The sequence below is a fragment of the Mus caroli genome, unplaced genomic scaffold (genome assembly GCF_978045245.1).
Source record: "Mus caroli unplaced genomic scaffold, Mus_caroli_1 scaffold_8, whole genome shotgun sequence".
NCBI classification, from domain to species: Eukaryota; Metazoa; Chordata; class Mammalia; order Rodentia; family Muridae; genus Mus; species Mus caroli.
In genome coordinates this window covers 1,162,461-1,186,148 of record NW_028227263.1, presented here as the reverse complement: position 1 = coordinate 1,186,148, position 23,688 = coordinate 1,162,461, and the positions used below count along the sequence as shown (strand labels likewise).

Below are 23,688 nucleotides of genomic sequence, written 5' to 3'. Positions count from 1 at the left end.
TAAGGGTATTACTGCTTACATAGTCAAAGATGCCATCAACTGTACTCTTAGGGATGGGTGACTCTACAGATGCACAGTTGCAGAGTGCCAGCATGTCCGGGTCTTGGGGCTGTTCGGGACCCTCCACATGCCTCACCCAGGGGATACTCCCAGCAGCCCCAAGGTATAGGCATTATTTATCCTCTCCATGTCTGCTGACCTTTTGCTTTCACACGAAGAGCCCCGGATCTCAGTGAGTGGCAGATGAGACTGAGATTGTGAGGTCACCTGTCCTTTACAAGGCCTTTTAAACCCCCACCTCTGTAAGTCCCAAGATCACCCCTGACTCCCTGGTTGGCTTCATGGTGAATACTCTGACTTCTCAAGGCCCTGCTCTGGCAGCGTCATCAGCAAGGCTTTCTTTGTGCCCAGCCAAACACACTTAGTGGCCTGACCTGGCTATAATTCTTTTGGAGGTGGCTGCTGGGGCTGTAGGCCTAGCTCTTTAAGAGCACAGGCTCTTGGCTTCAGGGAAGACACTACTAGCCTTTGGTGTTCCCAGTCTGTCCCTGACCAGCCCCCCGTGAGTCACATGCTGGAGAAACTGGGAGCGAGATCACACATAGCCAGGAGGTTTGCTGACCATCTTTTCCCATCAAAAGCTTGCAGAGAAAGCAGGGCGCACGATACATGCTGCAGCCCACTGGGGAGATGAGGACTCCCTCCATATATTACACGAGCCCAAGCTTAGCAGCCTGTCACCCTGCTATATGGCTTCCCAGCTTAGCATCTAGCTCTGGTTCCTAAGAAAGAGGAGAATTAATTGTCCTGGGTCACAGCTGATCTGAAAGAGGATTGTCAGAACCACCTCTGCTATCTCTGTCCCTGTGAACTGTGCTGGGGCTCTGTCCCTAGATGTCTGCCAAGACCACTCTGTCCCCGTGAGCAGTTTGAATGCTAGCTCTGTCCCCATGAGTTTCTCCAGGACCACCTCTAGCCTTGTGGGATTTGCTAGGTCTACTTCTTGAATTATGCCTGGGCTATCTCTGTCCCCCTGAGTTATTCGAGGGACACCTCTGTCCCTGTGAACTGTGCCTAGGCCACTTTTGTCCCCATGCGTTCCTCCAGGACCATCTCTGTCCCTGTGAGCTGTGCTGGAACACTTCTGACCCCATAAGATCTACCAGAGCCATTCTGTTCCCATGATCTGTTCATGAGACACCTATTTTAGTACCACTCATGTCCTCATCCTCCGGCTATGCAGATGAACAGAAAGCCATGGACTCTGATGGAGCAGGGATCTTAGCTCTCTATGAGGTGCCCACCTCTAACCCCTGACCTTGGGCAGCTGTTGCCATAGGCTGCCCTAAACTGTAGTGCTCTGCTTCTTTGATGTTGGGGTCCTTACCCAGGTCAGTCCCCCTGGAAGCCCTGTTTTATTCTAGTTTCATAGGGTCCTGTTTATAGAATAGAGCCCTAGGATTTAGGGGCAGAAATCTTGTAATAAGGTTTTACTGGGTACCAATTAAGAGGCTAGGGGTGTGTAGTGTCTTTGGCCATCAAGGTGGGGGCATCTACTGTGGCTTCAGTGTGAACACCATACCTGAAGGTGCCCAGGTTTGCCTTATCTGAGTCCCCGGATGTATTGGGCTCGAGTGTTTGAGGACCCAGCTCTGTCTAGACCTTTCTATGAAACACCCAGTGAAGTGGGGCCACCGGCTGCTGCCTCTTGCTGAGAGGAAAAAGGGAAGATTCTGGGTTGTTGTGGCCTCTTCTACCTAAGAGATTAGAGGATAGAGGTGGCTAGCTTTCCCTGTGACCAAAGCTATAGGCCTGAGTGCATAAAGATGAAATACCTATTTTTCTCCATATTGGAAGTGGACCATCCAAGATTAAAATGACCTGGGTCTGGTTCCCTGAGGTCTGTCTGTGGCTTACAGATGATGTCTTCTCTGTATCCTCATGTCTGGGTCCTAAATCTCTGGATCCTGATTATTGCTATCACATGAGTTCATCCCAGTGACTCATTTTAACATAGTTACTCCTGTAAAGGACCTCTCCCCACATGTGGTCACATCCTGAGGTCCTGGGTTATATATACTAGTACTAGTGTGAAAACTTTGGGCCCACAGAGGTCATGTTCAGATTTTTAGGGGATGCTCCTGAGCCGTGCAGTGTCCTAATGCTTGATGACATGGGGAAGCCCATCCTTACGTGTGTTATGGCTGTATCTCCCTGATGAAGGCATGGGCTGGCCCGATGGAAGGTCAGACCTTGAGTCCCTTCCATTGAGGTCCTGGTTTGAGCTTCCATGTGCTGGAGGCATTATCTGTCTCAGTGTTTCTCTGTGTTCATGTTGGGGGTGAGTCAGGCCTTGGGGATCCCAGCACTACACAGCCTGCACCAGGCCCTCAGGGCCATCCCTGACTTGTATGGGGTGTGGATGCATGCAGCCCTGGCCTTCTTGTGTCCCTGTCTCCTGACATTATTCATCTCTCTCTCTCTTTTTCTTCCCAACCCAGTGCCCTTCCGAGAGGCCCCAGCTTATTCCAACCGCAGGCGGCGGCCCCCCAACACATTGGCTGCCCCCAGAGTTCTTCTGCGTTCCAATAGTGACAACAACCTCAATGCTGGTGCACCTGAATGGGCTGTCTGCTCTGCAGCCACCTCCCACCGAAGCCTCTCGCCCCAACTGCTGCAGCAGACACCCAGCAAACCTGATGGAGCCACCAAGAGCCTTGGAAGCTACACCCCTGGGCCCCGCAGCCGTTCCCCTTCACTCAACAGGCTGGGTGGCACTGCTGAGGATGGCAAGAGGACACAGCCACATTGGCATGTGGGGTAAGAAGAAGCTGGGTAGTGGGCAGGGGCTTCCATGGGAGACATACATGTTTCTCAATTCAAGCTGCCCCAGAAAATGCTAAGGCTGAATTCTCTCTGCTGAGCCCGAGGCCTCTCTGCTTAGCCTAGTACTCTTAATGCAGGGGCAAGGAAAGCTGAGCTGTGCAGGGACCTTATGTCCTTTCCAGTGCCCTGACTCCTTGGTCCTCGAAATGAAAGGGCTGTAGGCAGTCAGAGCAGAGAGTACAGCCTGTGCCGAATGCTCTCCCAGCAGTCTCTGTCATATACACACAATGTCCAAACCAGTGACCACATGCTCGCAGCAATGAGAAATCTCAGCCTGGGGGGAGGTTCTTAGCCAAGAGAAGATACTCTCAAGGACCAACTAATTATGGAAGCCTTGAGTCTATATTTGACAGCCATCAGAGAGATTTGGGGTAGCAGGGAGTGAATGGTTTTACTGTCTTCCTGTGATCCCTCCTGCGGGCAGTAGGGAATGGTGGGATGTGGGCCTGCCATAGCAATGTCTTCACTGGGGCTTACTTCCATTCTCCTTGTCCTAGTATCTTCCTCAGTCTCCCTTTTGATTTTTCTTCTGCCCTGCCCTGCCTAACACAGGCTGGCCCAGAAAAGGTGGGAAGAAGTGTGCTCGCCCATCCACAGTCTCTGTCCTGTGCCTACATAACACAGGTGTGAGTCCCTGTGTTCACCTCTCTAGAGGCGGCGCCCTCTAGTGGCACTTAGAGGCACAGCTGAGTCACAGTCCTGGGAGACTTGCATTTACTCTGGGAGGTGGTCGGGGCATCCAGTATTCCTAGAGCCTCTCTCAGCTGTCCAGATGTAGAAGATTACTCAACATCACAGGTGGATCTGGCCCTACTCCTCATGGGGACGTTTCACTAGTGTCTCATTTGTCCTAAGTGACTTTAGATTTGGCGTGGAACAAAGGGGATTCCCTAGGAAGATCCCTAGAAAGACAGTGGTGCCATGGGCCTCTCCAGCTGAGTCCATCTGAGACATGCTGCTCTTTCCAATGCCACCCATCTCTGCAGTTTCAGGTAATGTGGTGAGGATGGTGACATTGGCATCATCATCATCCATTATCCCAGGAAAAAGCCAGTTCCTCAGTTGGTATCACAAAAGAACATCCTTTTAAGACAAGGACCTCACATTGCAGAGCAAAGTGCCAGAGACTGTAGAATATTCTGTATGCGCCATGGATTTCAGAAAGCACAGGCCACTCTAGCTTTTCCCCTGAAGGCTCTAGTAGATTCTGGGGTACCCACCTTGCCTGTGCATCCCAACCTATCAGACATGGATCTGAGGGTGACAATTAGATGTCTCAGTGGCTCTATTCTTTGTCTACCTGTATGTTCCCTCTCTGGGTCTATAGGAACATGGGCACCTGCACTCGGTGGAACAAGACATGGTTACCTCAACAAAGAGAGGAAAGGGCTCCCTCTCCGACTTCTATCCTGATCCCTGGGCTAGGTTGACAGAGATTGGAGAAGAGGAAGAAGGAGGGTGTGTGTGTGTGTGTTAATATTGAGATTAGATTTCCCTAGACATCTGCTTGTCACCTACAGCTAATGTCACCTGCATATCACCAGGATACCAACAAAACAGTGTGGGTAAGACTACCAGGTTTATGGTTGGAAGAGGCAGGGCCAAGTAAAGGCTATTTTCTGTAGGAGCAGGTACACCCTGGCTACTTGTGGAATCCAGGTCCAGATAACTCTTCTCCTTGTGTAGTCTGCAGAGTGCAGTAGACTATGACTACTTTGGCAGGCCACAGTGTAACACAGTACGGGTATTGTACTTCCTACCTGTGAGTTGGATGGGCCCCTCCCTCTGTTCACTCTCAAAGATACAGTGGATCTGCCTACTGAAGGCTGATGACTGCACCTTGTCTCCTATGCCCCTCCTGAAGCAGTCTTTTTTGAGCCAGTGTGATGAGCCTATTGAGTCCTTGTCCCTGTCATAGCTCCTAGAGATGGGTAGTTGGGGGCAGGGTAAACTAAGGTGCCTTTTGTGCTTGCTAGTTTGGTGTTTCTTTCTCTAAATCTTCAATAGCCAGAAAAGAACAGGGTGACATGTGTCCAGTCTGTAGGCATAGCAATGATGAATGGTAATATACTAGAGTTCAAGGCCCAATTGCTGGGTATGATATTGGCTATGCCCAAGCCCCAGCTAGGAGCTCTCTTGGCCTCCATTAATCCTAGGCCTTTCCCAGGGAGACATTGATTTCTGCAGGTGTCTGCTAGATGACTCTTCCTGATCATACTTGGCATTCTTTGACTCTACACATCAGCCCCGCCCCATTTCTTCTCAAGACCAACCACACCACCTCCTTATTGAATGTTTCACCTCTGTCCTTGTGCCACTCCGGTCCCACCCTACTGCCACAGCCACAGTGCCCTAGGCTCTACCTTGCTGTGTGTTCCTTCAGACAGCTTCTGTGGCCTCTTTTGCAGTGCCTGACCCTCACCCTAGCTCAGACAAGCCTGTGTGCACTCTTACTTTGACTTTGGTTGTCAGCAGAAACATTACCTGGTTGGAGTTCACTACAAAGCCTCTGCAGCTTCTCCCATCTTCTGTGCTCAGATGTGTGTGCTGCCCGGTGATGGACCACCTGGGAAGCTATGAATAAATGAATGAGTAACTGGTGGAAGAGGGAGTGAATGGAGGGAGCTCGGTGTGTGGGTAGTTCCCGTTCATACAGGGTAGCTGGGAAAGGCCCAATTTATCCTTTCCAGTCACCCCACAGAACATTGGCTTTCTGGTACTGAATCTCCAGCAATCTAACCCTTGGACTAAAGCAAGTCGGCTGGTGCTCCGTCTGGCTGCTCTTGGCCAGAACATGAAGGAAACACAGATGCCAGGGCTGGGGAACTACTGAACCATTCACTTACTGTGTGTCCTCTCAGGTCTGCCTGTCTGAGGCTACCCCTTACCTGGGGTCATGGCTCTGTTGTTGCTCAAGGCTGCCGTAAGGAGAGCATAGCCCCTGGGCAGGAGGTCACAGTTTATAAAACACCTTCCCTTGAGGTATAGCCTTCCCTAATTTTTTTTTTTAACTATACCACAGGATAGAGCATCAGGATGCAAGGGTGGCTCTGACTCCCATGTGAGGTCATTATTCATGGAAACCCTCTGTCATCTGGGAAATGGGCTCAATTTTTCTACCTGCTGCCTTGGGGCACTTCATAAAGTTCAAGTTACTAGTGATTATAATGATGCTTCAATACTCACACAGGACCGCTGAGCCTTACTGTGTGTGTGCCCTGCTTCATGACCAATGATCTCCCTACCCCTACCCTTGGAGGCTTCAGGCCCTCAAACTGATGACTCTGAGCTAGATGTCTGTAGACTGGGCTAGAAAACAGAGACCCAAGACTATGTTTACATTGACGTCAGTGTGGAGTAACATTCACTGGCTTGAATTAGCTAGAGCTCCCCTGCATTTTGTTACCTGCTTTGCAGTTGACACTGCACTATGTGGAGTGGATTCCTATTGGTTTGTTCTCATGATTCATCATGATGGGGAAACTGATACTTTAATAGATTCACTGATCTGTCCAGTATCTGGTAATTAAGGGGTCAGCTGGGATACAGGCAGTGTCTCTTGAAATGTGGGTGTGTGAGTGAAGAGATAGTATTCAGTAAAGTGGGCATATGAGTGGATGGACAGATGGTTAGCAATGACAAGGTAGATGGATGGACAATGGATGGTGAATGGACATGTTGGTAAGTGGATGGATGGATGGATGGATGGATGGATGAGTGGATGGATAGATAGCTATGTGGATGGGTGGGTGGATGGATGGATGATGGATGGATGGATATATGGGAAAATAGATGGATGGATCCATGAAGACCCAAGATGTGGCTGGCAAGGCAAGGATAGTCTATATAAAGAGGTGAGGCCGAGGCTGTGTTCTGTTCTCTGTCTCATCTTACAATTGTCATCCTGATGGTCACATAGCCTACTCAGGCACCAGTGCCTCTGTAATTCTGTAACAACTGTATTCATGGTTATGATTTAGAAAACCTTGGGTATGTGTGGGTGTAGGTATACATTGCTATCCCCAGCTACAAGCAGCCTTTCACCTCCCTCAGTGGCCAGAGCCCAGATGTTTTCAGGCCCTACATTCATGCTAGAAGAAACCAGGAGGCTTGGCCTTTTTCCCCTCTTTGTTTTACATGAATGAAGGGCAGATCCAGGCTTTGCGGGCAGGCAGGCCCTGTGTATTCAGTGCTCATCCATCCTCACCAACGTTATAAATGAGGGCCTAAATTTAACATGCCACAGCCCCAATTTCACATCTGTAGACTTGGCTCCTCAAAGACTCCAACCAGGGTCTAATGGCTAGATTGCACAGTCATGCTAGATAGAAAAGTAAGAACTTATGGGCCAATGATGTAATAGATAACACATCTCACTATTGGCCAGGTAAAGTAAGAACTATAGTCAAATATAACAGAGTGTACCTTTGCAGTTCTGTAAGAGCATCCCAAGCCACAGGGCCTTTACACACGTGGGCAACATGGTACAAATGCCTTGGGAAGATAGTCTCAATGAAGGATTGTCTAGGTAGATCTGGATAGGCTTGCCTGTGAGGGATTTCTTTTAACTGCCTTGAGTGTGTGAGGAGATACAGGTGGCACAATTCTCCAGGCTCGGGCTCCTGAGCTGAATAAGAGAGGAGAAAGCTAGCTAGCTGTAATTCTCTAAGCTCTTGACTAGATGGGTTGTGACTAGGTGTTTGAAGTTCCTGTCTTGACTTCCCTTCAGTAATAGACTGTGACCTAGAATTGTGAGCCGAACAAACCCTCCTTCTCCCATATTGCTTTCTTGTCAGGGCATTTTTATCACAGCAACAAGACTGAAACTAGGACAAAAATTCACCTGAACTAATCAAAGAGCATCCCACAGCTTCCAGAAATTCCCCTGCATGCCAGTTTCCCATTGGTCCTTGTGTTAAGTGGCTCCTTCATTTCCTTGCAGGAAGTCTGAGGCTACTTCTGTGGGCCTAAAGGCCATAGTACTTAGGTTTAGAAACCAGAGCTGTGGATTGTGGGCTCCTAGTCTAGGTTCAGACATGATTCCCATTCTGGAACCTCTCCTATGCTTTCAGTGCCCACTCCTTTCCCTTGGCGGTACCCTCTTGGAAGGTTCCGGTGCTACTTTCTTGGCTAGGAAGCTCTGAGAAGTTGTCTTGACATCCTAACATAGCTTGTTGTTTTGGGTTTTTTTTTTTCCCAATGTGGTCATGTTTGTGTCTAAAGCTTCCCTTTCTGCAGAGAGAAGTGACAGGAGGTCCCCTTGAGGTTGTCCCTGATTAGGACTTGGGTGATCACTTGTTCCAGCATGTGACAGTCACACTGGAATTCCACTATGCTTCATGATGAAGACACTGCAGACTGACACATGTGAGGACCTTCTCCCTACATGTCCTATTACTGGTCTTGATTAAAAGCTTCTCACTGTTGGGGGAAGATGGGCCTGGGACACACATTCAGTGCAAAACTAGCGTTGTAAAGAAAGTCCTTTTGGGAGTGGCTGGCAGGCCGTCCATGGTCATGAGCACTTTGGTAACAGATTCCACATGTATCCTTACCAGCGTGACAAATACAATGAATTGAAAAAAAACATGACAAGGGCTTCCCCGATGACCTGGCCTTGATTTGTTTTCATTATTGTAGTCAAGACACCCATGAGCTTTCCTATCATCACCATTGTGTGCCCAGCTCAGTGGTCACTGAGCTAAGTGTCCTGAAGCTGTCCCCACTGTTCATCTCCAGAACTTTGCAGCTTCCCAACTGAAACTCTGTCCCTGTGAACCACTGGCCCTCCATCTTACTTTCTGTCTCTGTGGATCTCGTAGTAGGGACCACATAGGGATGGAATCACTCAGCATATAGCCTTGTATGACTGTAATCTCTCCAGATTTCATCCCTGTGGTGGCACACATCAGAATATCCTTTTCCTGGCTGAATGATGTTCCATTACACGGGTGGTCATATGCTGTTCATCCTGTATCTATCTGTGGATACCTGGGCTGTGGATGATGCTGTAAGGAACATGATGTGGAAATGCCCCTTTGAGACCCTGCTTTATGTCCATGGGGATGTGCCCAACAGTGCAGCCACTGGGTCCTTTCAAGTCTTTTCAGCCACAGACACTGCTCCTTGACCCACCTATGCCCTTGCTGTCTGACTGCACACATACCAGTGAAGGCCACTCTCCACTCAGTGTTTGTAGACCATATTGGCCATGGTTGGCAAAGTGTAACTTTCTTCTCTCTCGTTCTGTGTTGCCTGATTCAGGTCACCCTTCACTCCTGGTGCCAACAAGGACTCCCTCTCGACCTTTGAGTACCCAGGGCCCAGGAGGAAGCTATATAGTGCGGTGCCTGGGAGACTCTTCGTCGCCGTCAAGCCATACCAACCCCAAGTCGATGGCGAGATCCCCCTTCACCGAGGAGACAGGGTCAAAGGTCAGTCTTTGTCTTCTGCTTCTGGGGAAGGCAGGCCCTTTCGGTCTTCACGAAACACCTTGGTGAGTCTTCTAGAACTGGGGCAGAGTCCAAAGCATCAGTTCAGCAGGGCTCACGACTCTTGAGTCTTGAATCATGACTCTTTGATTCAGTGTCCCCATTTCTGAGCCTTTATGGATGTAAAATGCCCCCACACTCCTGGGTCCATTGTGGGAAGTACAGGAATGAGCCAAACTGGGTCTCAATGAGTTAAGCCACTCTCCAGCCAGAAAACCCCATGAGAAAGTGGGCTTGGTGTAGCCCATGGCATAGGTGTGCATTCGATGAGCAGAGGACATCAGCCGGGTGACATAAATTCTCTAGGCGGAATCTGAGGGCTTTTATGAACAAGCTGAGACGTACGATATTGGTCCAGGGGTCCTAGGGAGCCAGTGATCAGTCATGTATGGGTGAGAGGAGTCTGTGAGGGATGCTGAGAGAACACGGATAATGACAGTGTGGAGAGAGGAGGTGGACAGTGACTTCAAAGCCTGTGGCTCAGGGCCACAGAGGGCATTGGAGGAGTGGTTGTTGGGGATCACAGGAGCCACATAGCAAGAGATACAGCTCACAGGTGGAGCCAGAAGGACACTTCATGTGCTCATCATGCCCAGACCCCACCACTGGACACAAGGAGAAATAGTGGCTCTTCAGAGGTGGCAGGTGGCTTCTGACCCTGCTCTCTTTATCTGGCCCTTGTTCAGCCCACAGCAAGGGACACCTTTGTTTCTTTCTCTGTGCACTCACCTGGGGTCACTGTGAGGTTCTGCAGAGCGTGTTCCCCATCCTTTCCCAGCCCTGGCATCCGGCTTCCATGCCGCTGCACTAACAAGTCCCTAATGCCCTGTTCTCTTCTCTTTCAAGTTCACTTACTCTTGCCTCTGAAAGCCCCTTTCCCCATCTCGGTCCTCCTATGAGGTTCATAATTTCAAAAATTATGTTTTCCTCACTTTCTGAGCGTGTGCTTTAAATTGCTTCTTCCTCATTGTGGCGCCTTCTTAGGACTCCACTGGGGCTCTATTCGTTGGAAACATGTGCTATTTTACAACAGCAACACCGTGGCTTGGCGTATACACACCGCTTTAAAAATCCCTGTCTGATCATTCACCAGCAAGCGCTTGCAGGAGGTTTCCATCCTTCGCTTTTGTCTTCTCTCAAGGACACGCTCTGCTTGCCTCATTCACGCACCCTCTGACTTTTGTTTGTGTTCCGGACGTCAGCCTGGCATCCCTCAAGGTCTGTGGTTCCCAGTTTCAACTTTCTGATCCTTCCAGCTTCTCTCACTGTAGGCCTAATCTCTTTACCCTCCTCCTTCGCTGCTGGCCTAGCAGTGGGGACTGTGCTCTGCCCAGGATAGACCAGGATATGGGGGGCAGAGACTCTTGTAAAGGTCTCGTCCTGCTCTTCAAGCAAGGGAGCGTCCCCCAGAGCCTGGCTGCTCTAGCCCCTCCCAACAGTGGCTGCCTGCAGCAGGTTTTGGAACTGTTCTTCCCACTGGGATCTAGTGTGATCCTCGTTCACCATGCCCATAAGGTACCTGGACAGTGCAAGTGTGGTTTAATGTAGGAGTTTAAAATTTCACATAACCCATCCATGGGCCCTTTCCTTATATAAGTAGATGATATTTGTTAATCTTACCACAGGTGCGTGGTGTGTCAGGCTCAGCAATGATACATGGGATACAGACTTTTCAGGTGTGATGGGTGAGCAGCTGGGCAGGTGCCTCCTTGACACCTTCATCTACAGTGCTCACTCAGACCCATCATAAATGGTGCCTACAACATCCTTGCTCGGGCTGGTACTCCAGCTATAAAGTGCTTGCTGAGAAAGCATGAAGTGATTTTAGGTCCCCAGTCCCTATGTGAAAAGCCAGGTGCAGCAGCACGCATCTGGAATCCCAGCTCTTGAAGAACAGAGACAGGTAGATTCTGAAGCTCCTTGGCCAGCCAGTCCAGTAGAATTGGTCAGCCCCAAGTTACATGGGTGACCTTGACTCAAAAAGTAATTCGGGAGGTGAATGAAGAAGACACCCAATGTCAGCCACACAACCAGGGACACACATGCATGCATAGGTACATATCTACATGAACATCTCTCTCTCTCTCTCTCTCTCTCTCTCTCTCTCTCTCTCTCTCTCTCTCTCTCTCTCTCTCCTTGTGGCCCTCCCTGGATCAGAGTCCATTTCAAATCATATCAACAAAGCAGGCACATAGAAAGCCATAGCTCTGAATAGTTGCTGCTCACATCAGTGCTGTGGCCTCTGGAGACACGTCTCACATCTCCTGACTTTGCAGATTGCAGAAGGGCATTGTAGGGATGCAGTAGGGAGGCCTTCATCTGTCTGACCTGGTAGTTAGTGTTACTGTGTGGCTCTTAGACAGCATATGTGGAACCGACATAGTCAGGCCAGAGGCAGAGGGGCCCGTGAAGCCCAGGTTCTGAAGACATCCTAGGACCTTCTGTCCAGCAACCGTGCCTTGCCCAGACTGTGCCCCTTACTGCCATTGTCACAAGCAGCTGGAGCCATTGTCAGACACGAACAGTGTTTGGAGAAAGCTTGGAGTAAGCATGACCCTGGCACTTTCCCAGCTTGTTCAGCATTACCCGAGTAGCACTGGGAGCCAGCTGGATGCGGCCACTGCTAGTCCTGGGCAGCAGCCTCAAGGCAGAGGTCAGGGTGGCTGGATATCAGGCTACATCCAAGCTGAAGATGGTATACGTATAGAATGACCCGGGATGTGTCCCAAGCAGGAAGACATTGTTCAGACCCTCACTCCAGGCTGGAGGCTCATTTTCACACCAAGACTGGGAGAAGAAATCCCACCCTACACATCTGTAGAGGGGAGTCCCCTGTAGAGGCTGTCACCTGACTAGTGAGACTGGACCTGTAGAAAGTAGGCAGGGAGCTCTTTGCTCCCGTCAATGACTTACAGTACTGTGCTGAGATAGGTTAGGAAGATCCTTCCTTCTAGAAGGTTCTGGGTGCTAAATTCACCCCTTCTCAGAGGGGCGCTTGGCATGTAGTGTCTTCACCCTGTCCTCCTTCTAGTCATCAGAAATACTGGCTCTTCCCTGACTCTCCCAGACCCTTTAGAGACAAATCTGCTCTCTGCCCCCAGGTCTGGCCTGGATGAGTTCCTCTGCCCAAGCTCATTACTCCTAGCCCCGTGCAGTTTTTCTTGTTCTGATGTGTGAAGGAGACTCCCTCATCTTTACACATCACCTTACAAGGAGAACAATCTTAGCTATTCTGAATTAAAGCAAGATTTACAAGGGAACTGAGCCTGACTCCTGCTTTACTAGGCAAGGTGTACCCACTCCCATACAGACACACCCACTTCCACAAGACACTCCCACAAGACACACCCACTTCCATAAGACATTCCCACAAGACATTATCACATAGACACTCCCACACAGACACACCCACTTCCATAAGACACTCCCACAAGACACACCCATTCTTACACAGACATGTCTACTTTCGCACTGGCATCCTGTTGTTTCTTTGTCCCCATGTCACTAAAATGCTCCAGAGAGCAGAGCTGGCAAATCCTAAAGTACCAGATGGCACCTCTCTGTGGACCTGCCTGCATTCACAAGCTTTTTGCTTTTTCAGGGGAGGGGGGCTCATCCTGGTGACCCACCCAGACTGTGTGCTTGAGGGGAATTGACTGCCGGGCTGCATGCAGAGCAGGCAAGTGTGCTAGGATGTCCACAAGCAGGGATGGCGTTTCTGTGCCTCTGTTGACTCTGTGGCACCATGAGCTAAACAGTGTTCCTTTCTGACAAGAGAGGAAACTGAGGCACATAGTGATTGAATAACTGCCTCACATGTGGCACAGGTAAGGTATGGCATGGTAGATCCCGGGCAGAAGAGGATGCCAGCCTGGCCTTACCATTTCACTTGCTGGGTGGTTTGAAACATCAGTGTTGACCAACTGGAGGCTCTGAAGAATGGGCATGGAGGTGTCTTCCTGGGCCTCATTGCACAACACAGACCCTCCACCCAGGACCCACACCTCAAAATGACCTTCTCAGGTCCAGAGCTGGGAGGCTGAGCCAACTATCCTTCAGCTGAGTTGTGTGGAGGCAGGGGCTGCGTCCATGAGTCCCTGCTTCAAGGAAATTGTTTCAAGCAGATATGATGGTATCAGCCAGTCGGGAAGTGGCTTGTCTCTTTATTTGGGTCATTTCCTCAGATTATTGGGCAAGAATTTACAAAGCTAGAGTTTGCTGTTCTGTCCTTTTCAAAACCACAAGCTGGGTAGATCTTTATCTGCTGTTTGGGGTCAGAATAATGGAGAACAAATACTTGTGCGAGGATCTCTTTTTCCCCACCACAGGGCCTCAAGCCTCAAGTAATTTAAAGACAAATTGAGATGTGTCGACAGGATAGCAAGCTCCTTCATGTAACCATGTTCAGACAACACACATCCCGTTTTGAACAGGGCATCATAGCTTGGTCTTCATAACTGAAATCTTTATTCTAATGGAGCTAGAGCTAAACCTCTACTGTGAGGTTCTTGGACCCTGCCCCAGCCCCTGATATCTTTGGGCTCTTGCCCAGCAGCAGAACTTAAAAACAAGGAACTCAGTGGGAGAGAATGTGCCTACTCCTGTTGGGATGAGATGTCCCAGGGTGGGGTGATACCTAAGGGGGGCTCCCCTCCCCTTCTCTGAGGAGAAGTAAACAGGTAAATGGGGGTAGGAATTTGTAAGGGTGGGGATGGAAGGGGAACTGGATGTAAAGAGAATAAAAAATAAATTATTGAAAAAATAAAACAACCCAATACCCAGAGCTGGAGAGGTGGCTCAGTGTTTAAGGGTACTGGCTACTCTATCACAGGGCTTGAATCCAATTCCCAGTACCCACATGGCAACTTAAAACCATCTGTAAAGCCGGGCGTGGTGGCGCACGCCTTTAATCCCAGCACTCGGGAGGCAGAGGCAGGCGGATTTCTGAGTTCGAGGCCAGCCTGGTCTACAAAGTGAGTGCCAGGACAGCCAGGGCTACACAGAGAAACCCTGTCTCGAAAAACCAAAAAAAAAAAACAAAAAAAAACAAAAAAAAACAAACCATCTGTAACTTCAGTCTCAGGGGATCTGGCTGTGTGGGCATCAGGCATGCACAAGTTGCATGGATATACTTACAGGCAATATATATATATATATATATATATATATATGATAAAAATAAATAAACTTTAAAAGAGTGATAAGGTGGATGATGTCACTGAGGATGAGACCCAAAGTTGTTCTCTGGCACATGCACATGCCTACACACACACACACACACACACACACACACACACACACATACACACACAGAAAAAAGCCTCTCTATCCACTCTCTGCCATCATCCACCAGGTGGGAGGGGTCCATGGGCTGGGGCTGCCCTGCCCCTTCACAATATTCTCCGAAGGCCTCATTTGCCAAGCTGCTGACAGCGCAGGCCTTGCTCCTTCTACTTGTGGTCTGGTGTCCAGTTGCTGGGGACCCTTTGCTTGGTCCCATCTGCTCCCCACCCCGTACTGATGCCTTTCTCCTTTCTGTCACCTCTAGTTCTGAGCATCGGAGAGGGCGGCTTCTGGGAAGGCAGTGCCCGTGGCCACATTGGGTGGTTCCCAGCTGAGTGTGTGGAAGAGGTGCAGTGTAAACCCCGGGACAGCCAGGCAGGTAAGGTAACCTCACAGGGCTGGGTCGTGTCATGGTGGGGCTGCTTGGCCCAAGTGTGTGGCAAGTGTCGTGGCTGTAGCCACACTGTGGAGGGTGGCCAGGTTATAAAACCAGAGGTTCTCTATTATGTTGCAAATGGCTTGGCTGGTTCTGTTCTAGTGGGCTCTGTCTAAACCAAAACCACTTGACAAGCTGGGGTGCAGGTTCTGTGAAAGGGCAGCTCTTTGCAAGTCTGATGCAAACCTAGAGCCGATTTAGGGATTTAGGAGTGTGTGTCCTTGTCACCCTCAGGAGAGTCTGGGGTGGAGTCAATGTCTTTTTTCTGCCTTCTGATTGGGGGTTAGAACACAGATGGTGAAAGCTCAAACTCTGCAGACCCTCCCTAGGAAGTACCACACAATGCTCATGGCCAAAGCTGTCCTGGCTCCATACTTTAGAGCTATTCTCCAAACCTGCCCCTGTTGAAATCCTTCTGGTTAAAACAGGTTGATCTGACTATGATGTCAATGGCCACTTATATGTAATGGCCTGGGTAAGAAGCAGAGACCCCTGAGGCTTGGACAGAAGGGACTTCTTAGTGACCTATGTTTACCTGTGAGTTCTGTTTCCTTTTGTGTGAACTCCTGAGCTGTTTGTGTACCCCCCAAAGCAGCCACATGCCTTCTGCAGATACTGGCTGTGTGGGTCTGTGACCACTGAACTTGGCTCAAATGTGCTCTTCATGATATATTCTGAGGTTCCCTGTCTGAGGTTCCCTTGATGCTCCGTCAAGAGTCCCTGGTCCTGGTCAGGCCACCTGGTCCAGGGAGGATCTAGAAACACATACTGTGTGAAGCATCTCCCACTGTTGGGCTCCCTCAGGCCTGCCAAGCTTTGCAATCTGTTGGGCATTCAGAACACGTCCTCTCTGAGAACTTGACCTTGAGATAGTAGGGTCCGTGCGTCCCACCGTGGGGCTGCTCAGGTGCCGCTGATAGGTTGTTATGTGTTATCTAATACCACACCCATGTCAGGCCCTTTGGTTTGTTTGCTAATGTTGTTGTTGTTGAGATGGTCTTCTGTAGCCTGTGTTGTTGGCTTCTAATTCCTCATATAGGTCATGATGACCTTGAACTCCTGATCCTCTTGTCTCCCCACCCAAGTGCTAGGATTAAAGGCATAGACTACATGGTTCATATGGTGCTGGAGATGGAACTTGGAGCTTTGTGCATGCTATCTCCCATCCAGACAGATCTTGAAAGACAGGGTTGGAAGTGGTATGGTAGAGGCTGGCAGATGGTCAGTGGGTTAGTGGGTGGTAGAAGCCAGTTTTGCTGGATGAGGAACACTAGTCACCAGGTATCAACTGGTCTGTCCTAACACTTAACCCCCTTCCAGCCCTGGTCTGGTCCCAGCTTCCCACTGGGGAGGGAGGATCTGCTTTCTGCTTTCTTGGCTTCCAGAGGCTTTATCCAAGGCTGCTCTGCTTCCTGTCTTCACCTTTGGAATGGGGATGTCACTTCCTCCCCTCCCATTCTTATCTTCAAAGCAACTGGGTCTCCCCAACCTCTGCTTTCCATTGGAAATGCTCTGTAAGCCACACCCAAACAGGTCAGCCCTGAGGGGATGCATGAGGGGTCAGTGGGTCATCCTGCTTTCTCCATCTTGTGGAATCGTGGCTTAGGTGAAGTGCAGCTCACCCTACTTTCCTGTCGATCTTGGGAGAGATTACAGCTTCTTCGGCCCACCCATTGGCAGTGTCCTTACAGACAGTGGAGCCTGACAGACCGACACTTGTCCTGTGGCAGGCACCTTCAGGAGTCATGATGAGATTCCTTGTGGGGCTCCATGTTCCCACTCCCATCCACACAGTGAATGTTGTGTACCCGAGTTGGCGCTGGCTCCAAGGTTCCTCTGGGGCCCATCCTCATATTCTGAGCAGCCTGGAAGCACAGACTGGATCCTGACACTCTGCCCCAGCTGTCAAGAGCAGTGGCAGAGCAGTGATGTCTTATGTGTCACCCGTTCCTGAGCACAGCTGCCTCTAGGTCTTACTGAGCACAGGAGAGAGTTAAGTTACCTATCCTTGTGCCTCTTAAAATCCTAAAAGCTGACAAAAAAAAAAGTGTCCTGAGCAGCTTAAGTCCATCCCCCTGCTGTGTAGAATTCAGAAGACTCAGGGATCTAGCCTGGCTTTGATCTGGACATCAGTGGGATTGGTTCTATCTGGGATCTCTGGGGAGGGGGATCTGTTTCCTGCTTTCCTGGCTTCCAGAGGCTTTATCCTTGTCTGTGGTCCCTTCTCACGTCTGAGAAGGCAGCTGTGGGTAGGGTCGCTCTCTGGTTGCATCTTTCAGAACATCCCCACCCCTGCCTCCCTGTCACCACTTTTAGGGCCCAGCTAAGGTCCAAGCTGCCAAAAGAAGTTCCAATTTCATCTATATCTTTTAAGCTTCCATGTGTCAATACGGTAACATCCCAGGTCCTAGGAATGAGGGCATGAGCGTCTTTAGGGTGGATGAGGAGCATCCTTTGCTCCAAGGTCATTGGCAAATGTGACCAATATCACCATTTTGTAATATAATAGGTCACAAGTCCTGCTAGCATCCCTGGGAGAGTGGTAAACTTTTTCCTCTTATAAACTGATTAGCTCAGGAATTTTGTCACAGTAATGGAACATTTTCCCTGATGGCTGTCCAGCCATCCCTCCTATCTCACCAGAGACAAGCAACTTTCTGAATTGTCACCACAGAGGAATTACGTCTGTTGTTGGATTCCAGGCCATCTTGACTTCTTCAATCAGCCAATGTCTACCATGTTGCATTGTGGTCCTTTGTATGCTGCTGCGTGACATTCCCTTCTTTATAATTTTATGTGATCAGTGTTCTCCACTTTCCTGAAGATCACTGACTAACTCCTCTGTGTGAGCTGATGTAAACTAAGCTGCTGGGCTTGTTTCCATACAAGTCTCTCTGTAGATACCTGGTTTCACTTCTCACTTCCTTAGGTGAAAACCTGCTAGGTGGTCACATAATAGAAACATGCTTAGTTTCATAAGAAATTGTTACACGCGCCTGGGGAGATGACTCAGTGAAGTGTGCCTTTTGTGGACCCGAATTCTTTTTTTTTTTTTTTGATTTTTAATATTTTTATTACATATTTTCCTCAATTACATTTCCAATGCTATCCCAAAAGTCCCCCATAGCGCCCCCCACTTCCCTACCCACCCATTCCCATTCTTTTGGCCCTGGCATTCCCCTATATTGGGGCATGTAAAGTTTGCAAGTCCAATGGGCCTCTCTTTCCATTGATGGCCGACTAGGCCATCTTTCGATACATATGCAGCTAGAGACAAGAGCTCCGGGGTTCTGGTTAGTACATCATGTTGTTCCAACAATAGGGTTGCAGATCCCTTTAGCTCCTTGGGTACTTTCTCTAGCTTCTCGATTGGGAGCCCTGTGATACATCCAATAGCTGACTGTGAACATCCACTCCTGTGTTTGCTAGGCCCCGGCATCGTCTCACAAGAGACAGCTATATTTGGGTCCTTTCAGCAAAATCTTGCTAGTGTATGCAATGGTGTCAGCGTTTAGAAGCTGATTATGGGATGGATCCCTGGATACGGCAGTCTCTAAATGGTCCATCCTTTCATCACAGCTACGAACTTTGTCTCTGTAACTCCTTCCCTGGGTGTTTTGTTCCCAATTCTAAGAAGGGGCACAGTGGTGGACCCGAATTCTGATCCTAGAACCCACTAACCAAAGCCAGCTGTGCTGGTTCATGCCTGTAATGCCAGCACCAAGGAGGCAAAGACAGAGGGTCACTGACTAGACAGCATAGTTCAGTGTGTGAGCTCCAGGCCAGTGAAAGACCCTGCCTCAAAAACAAGACAGATAGAGTTGCTGAGGATAATACCAGAGATTGTCTTCTGGACTCTGCATGCATCTACACACATGTGTACTCCTATATAGATATATATCTGTACATATAAATGTTTACTTACACAAAATTAGTGGAAGAAAGGAAGGGAGGGAGGGAGGGAGGGAGGGAGGGAGGGAGGGAGGGAGAGAAGGAAGGATTGGGACATAATTGTCAGATTTGCCAGGCTGGCTTATCCCCACGCCGGCAATGCTGGAGACTCCAGGTGCTCTGCCCCAACCCCAGCATTTGGTGGTGTCAGCCTCTGATACTGTCAGTCTCCCACAGCAGCCTGGTGGTTGTGACATTGTTCCTTACTGTGAGGGTCACCTCATTTCTCAGATGGCTTTGGTGGTTAAGCCCCTCCTGCATGCATGGTTGCCACATGCAAACCTTCTGAGAGGTCTCACTCTGTTCAGGGTTTCTGTTGCCTTTTATAACTGGAGCTCTCAACTCTTGTGCTGGGTGTGGAGTGATTTGCTTGTACGGACCTTGCCTGTCGCTGCTCTGTCCCGGCTGCTGTAGATGCATCTCCCAGTCTATGACTTGCCTTTTGTTCTCTAATTGTGTTTTTTAACGAGTAGAAGGTTTTTAAATTTTAAATGAAGTCTAATTTATCCTCCCCCCTTCATAGTTAGTACTTTCTGTAGCTTTTTTTTTTTTTTTTGGACACTGCAAATTTGAATATGCATAGAATCTAAAAGATGGTTCAAATATTGTTTCAGTGTTTCCATCTAGCCAGCTCTTTCCACACAAGGTCAGCTTTGTCTGAGCTGTGGAAGCCTTTGCCTCTGTATATGGCAAAGTAGAAGCACTTTTGAATATTCCACAGAAAGTAGGTCAAGGAGTGAACCCCAACGAGAAAGGGCGCTTTCTGCCTGTAGGTGGGACAGAGAATTTCTGTCACCTGAAGATGATTGTCAGAGACTGAGAATGAATAGCAAAATGAAGAGTGGCCCTGACATCTTTTAAAACTGTTATTATAATGTATGTGTGTGAGTGTTTTGGCTGCATGTATGTTTATTTGTCTTACACTTCCATGTTACTGTTCATCATCAAGGAAGTCAGGACAGGAACTCAAACAGGGTAGAAACCTGGAGGCAGGAGCCGATGCAGACGCCATGGAGGGGTGCTGCTTACTGAATGCTCAGCATGGCTTGCTCTGCCTGCTTTCTTATAGAACCCAGGATCGTCATCCCAGGGATGGCACACATATGGGCTGGGCCTTCCCACATCAATCATTAATTAGGAAAATGCTCCACAGTCTTGCTAATTGCCCAGTCTTATGGAGTCACCTTCTTATCTGGGGTTCTCTCCTCTTGTGTGACTCCAGCACACATCAAGATGACAGAGTTAACCAGAGTACTACTTCCTTGCAGAGGTTACTTGATGACTCTGGGTAGATTCCTTCATGTAACTTATGATGCTGAAGGGTCTATGGAGATTACAACCATCTTCTTCACAGTTTCTGTGCCTGAGAGAGAACAGCATGGCCCAGTGTACAAACTCTTGCACGTCATCCCATGGCATTGGCAGCATAGAGTAGCCTGTGACCACAGTGCTATCTATGTGCATGGCAGGCAGTACTCTAGAAACTTTCCGTTAAACGTGTGCATGTCCCTCTCCCATCTTCCTGAAGTGCAGGCTCCTCAAATCAGGAATAGCATCTTGCTCTTCTTAGTCCTACACGGTTTATGCCAAGGGCAAAGTGACTGCCATTGGTTCTCTATTATCTATGGAAGGGTGCTGTTGCAATAGACCAGGTAACCAGCCAGCTGTTGTGTAGACTCTCAAGCCTCACACCTGTATCAGGTAGCACCATGTCAGCTGTTGTAACAAATAGGCCTGCCTCCTTAGTGTATGAGGCAGCACTCCCCACCCCAGACCTCCTCCATCTATTGAGATGTCAGTTTCCTTGCTTGTTAACTAGAAGTGATAGACTAGTGATAGCGGGACCCTTCCTTCTTCAAATTCTAAGGTGGAGCTAAAAGCAGGGGTGCCCTAGAATTGGCTCTTGGATGAGAAACTAAGATAAAGACCCCAATCTTAGTAGCACACACATGTAATCCTGGCACTCAGAAGGTGAGACAGGACTGTCACAGTTTCAGTGGCCAGCCAGGGTTGTGCAGTAGGTTCAGGATCAGCCTGGATTGTATGGTGAAACCTTGGCTCACAAAGAAAGAAAGCATTCCAAAATTGGCACTTGGTTTCTGGGAATGAAACAGTGTGGGAAGCCAGCACACATGTGTGTATCGTTTCCCATGATGCATCTTGCATGTAAATAGAAAACACTGTCTGTCAACCCTGGCTCTCCCCAGCAAAATTTAGTTGTTGAGACAAACATCCTGACCATTGATGAATATTGGTCAGGTAAGACCAGAGGAGAAAATGACATCAGGAGTCCACTCCCCAGCCCCAAAGACACATAGAATCTGTTCACTTGAGAGCTATCATTAAAGAATAGTGGTCAGATGACCAGATGGCCAGATCTTGGGTAAAAGGTACCATATTCTTAACCATGCCACGGTCATGGGTGCTCTGGTGGGACTGTGAGCTGTATCTCCTGCCAGAGCCTGTCAGGTGTCAGGACCTGTAAGAAGCTTCCAGAATCACATGGATTAAAGTGTCTGAGGTAGGATTTGAACCTAGATGTCTGAGTCCTGAACTGTTTTCTATGGTCCCCTGCAGGGTCTTTTCTGGTGCCTTAGAGTGAGGCCCCTGAAGGAGTCATCTCTTTCTCAGAATACTGCTTGACTGCCTGCCTCTGTGCACCATGCAGTGGTTGGTGTTATACCCCGAGGCCTCCCTGCAGGCTGCATGAACTTCTCACAGATGGAAAACTGGCCAGTTCCCTGTCCTTCCTGGATGTGACCTTAATAACAAAGGCAGTTCCTCAACTGTGATAAGCCTGTGCCAGGGGCCTGCCCACTGGTGACTATGCCTCACTGTCAGCCTTGGATCAGTCTCTAGGGTTTGCCCATTCTCTTGATGACTGTGTTCCTCTGTCCACAACAGTCACTAAGTATCTTCTGGTATTCACGGTCCTGAAGTGTGGGGCCTTTCCAGAGCTCATGGCTACAAGCCTTTATATTATAACAGCAGCCTTTCAGCCTTTAGTTTAGACTTTCAAGTGACTCTTGTGATCTTCAAGTAAACTGGGGACTGGAGATAAATGAAGTAATGGTTCCCATTTTACAGATGAAGGCCAGAGAGGTGTATGTCTTATAAGCACTGAGCCAGCACTTGAATATAGATAGACCTGAGTCAAAGATCTGTCCTTTCACCAAGAAGACTGTAGTGCCTACAGAACATCAGTCACCCTGGGTGATGACAAGAATTGGTAGCCATGGAGTTGGGTGGTCAGGAGGAAATGATGGTCATAAAGATGATGACAATGGGGCTGAAGAGATGGCTCAGTGGTTAAGAGCACTGGATGCTCTTCCAGAGGTCCTGAGTTCAATTCCCAGCAACCACATGGTGGCTCACAACCATCTATAATGGGGATCTAATGCACTCTTCTGGTGTGTCTGAAGACAGCTACAGTGTGCTTATAAAATAAATAAATCTTAGGAAAAAAAAAGATGATAACAATGCTGATGGTGGTGGTGATGATGGTCATGGTGGTAGTGATAGTGATAATCGCCATGGTGATGATGGTCATAGTGATAATGATGGTGATAGTGATGATGGTAGTGATGATAATCTTAGTGATAATGATGGTCGTAGTGATGGTGGCGATGATAGTACTGATGATGGTCATGATAACTGTGCTAATGATGATATTAATGATGGTTGTGGTGAGGTTAGTGATGGTGCTGATCATGTAGGGACCAAAGTGTTAAAGCAATGACAGAAGAATAATACCAACAAAGTCTAGCCCTCCAGCTTGGGAGCGCTGCTGTCATGAGCATAGATTGAGAGTTCTACTCCCTCCCTGCCTCTGCTCAGTGCTCCTCCCTTTCCCAGAAGTCCCTTAGACTGCTCTGTGCACTCCTGAACTGTCATCTGGTTCTCCATGTTTCCTCTTGGTATGGCAGGCTTCCTTTGAGAAGGTCACTTTGCTTTTGTCTCTGTGTATACTGACTTTTTCCCCTGGAGTGTGAGCTTTCCCCTCCCAATACATCTTATAATGGGTATAGACTCACCTGAGATGGCTCCCGGGGCAGGGACTCCATGCCACAGCTGATGACCGTCAATATCAGTAGCCTCTCTTCCTTCCATTTGAAATTTTGGGGCAGGAGTCATAGGTGGACATCACCATGCCCAGAAGCTGCTGTGCTCTCAGCTGCTGTGTACTTTATTTCCAAGACATATGCTAAGGGCTCATTTAATAAGTCCATTCCTCTGCCCTGCATTAGTTCAAGGCATTGGCCCGTTTATCTTTCAGGTCATCTGTCTATTTCTTGCTGATTCAAGGGTCCCTCTTCACATACTCTAGAAGCAAATCTTGGGCCAATGATGTTCACTGGAGCATGGGATACTTCCATTCTCTGATGGGCTGTTGATCGACTCTGTGACTCAGAAGGGGCAAGCGTGGGCCTCATGTCTCCTGTAGGCAGTAGGACCGACTCCACTGTAATCCCATTTCCTCCTTTCTGCTCAGATGCATACAGAGGCTCCATCCTGTCTGTGCCAGGGATGCCAGCTTCTTGTTTTAAACAAATTAAAGTGTTCCCTTCAGAAACACAAAAAGCTGGTTGGCTAAGGCTGGAAGCCCAGCAGGGACTGCACCACACCCCTTCACTGGGACAG

The 23,688-nt window shown here is 48.9% G+C and overlaps 1 protein-coding gene across 6 annotated transcripts in view; it reads left to right on the top strand.

The window, feature by feature from the left end:
* The window catches only part of Shank2 (SH3 and multiple ankyrin repeat domains 2), a 453,640-nt gene that overhangs the window by 208,945 nt on the left and 221,007 nt on the right, over window positions 1-23,688 (top strand). For all 6 annotated transcript variants that reach the window (XM_085841131.1, XM_085841128.1, XM_085841127.1 and 3 more), the window contains 3 exons: window positions 2,502-2,820; window positions 9,151-9,320; window positions 14,926-15,039. In XM_085841131.1, coding sequence (XP_085697257.1) covers window positions 2,502-2,820; window positions 9,151-9,320; window positions 14,926-15,039 — 603 coding nt within the window. The remainder of the gene's footprint in view (window positions 1-2,501; window positions 2,821-9,150; window positions 9,321-14,925; window positions 15,040-23,688) is intronic.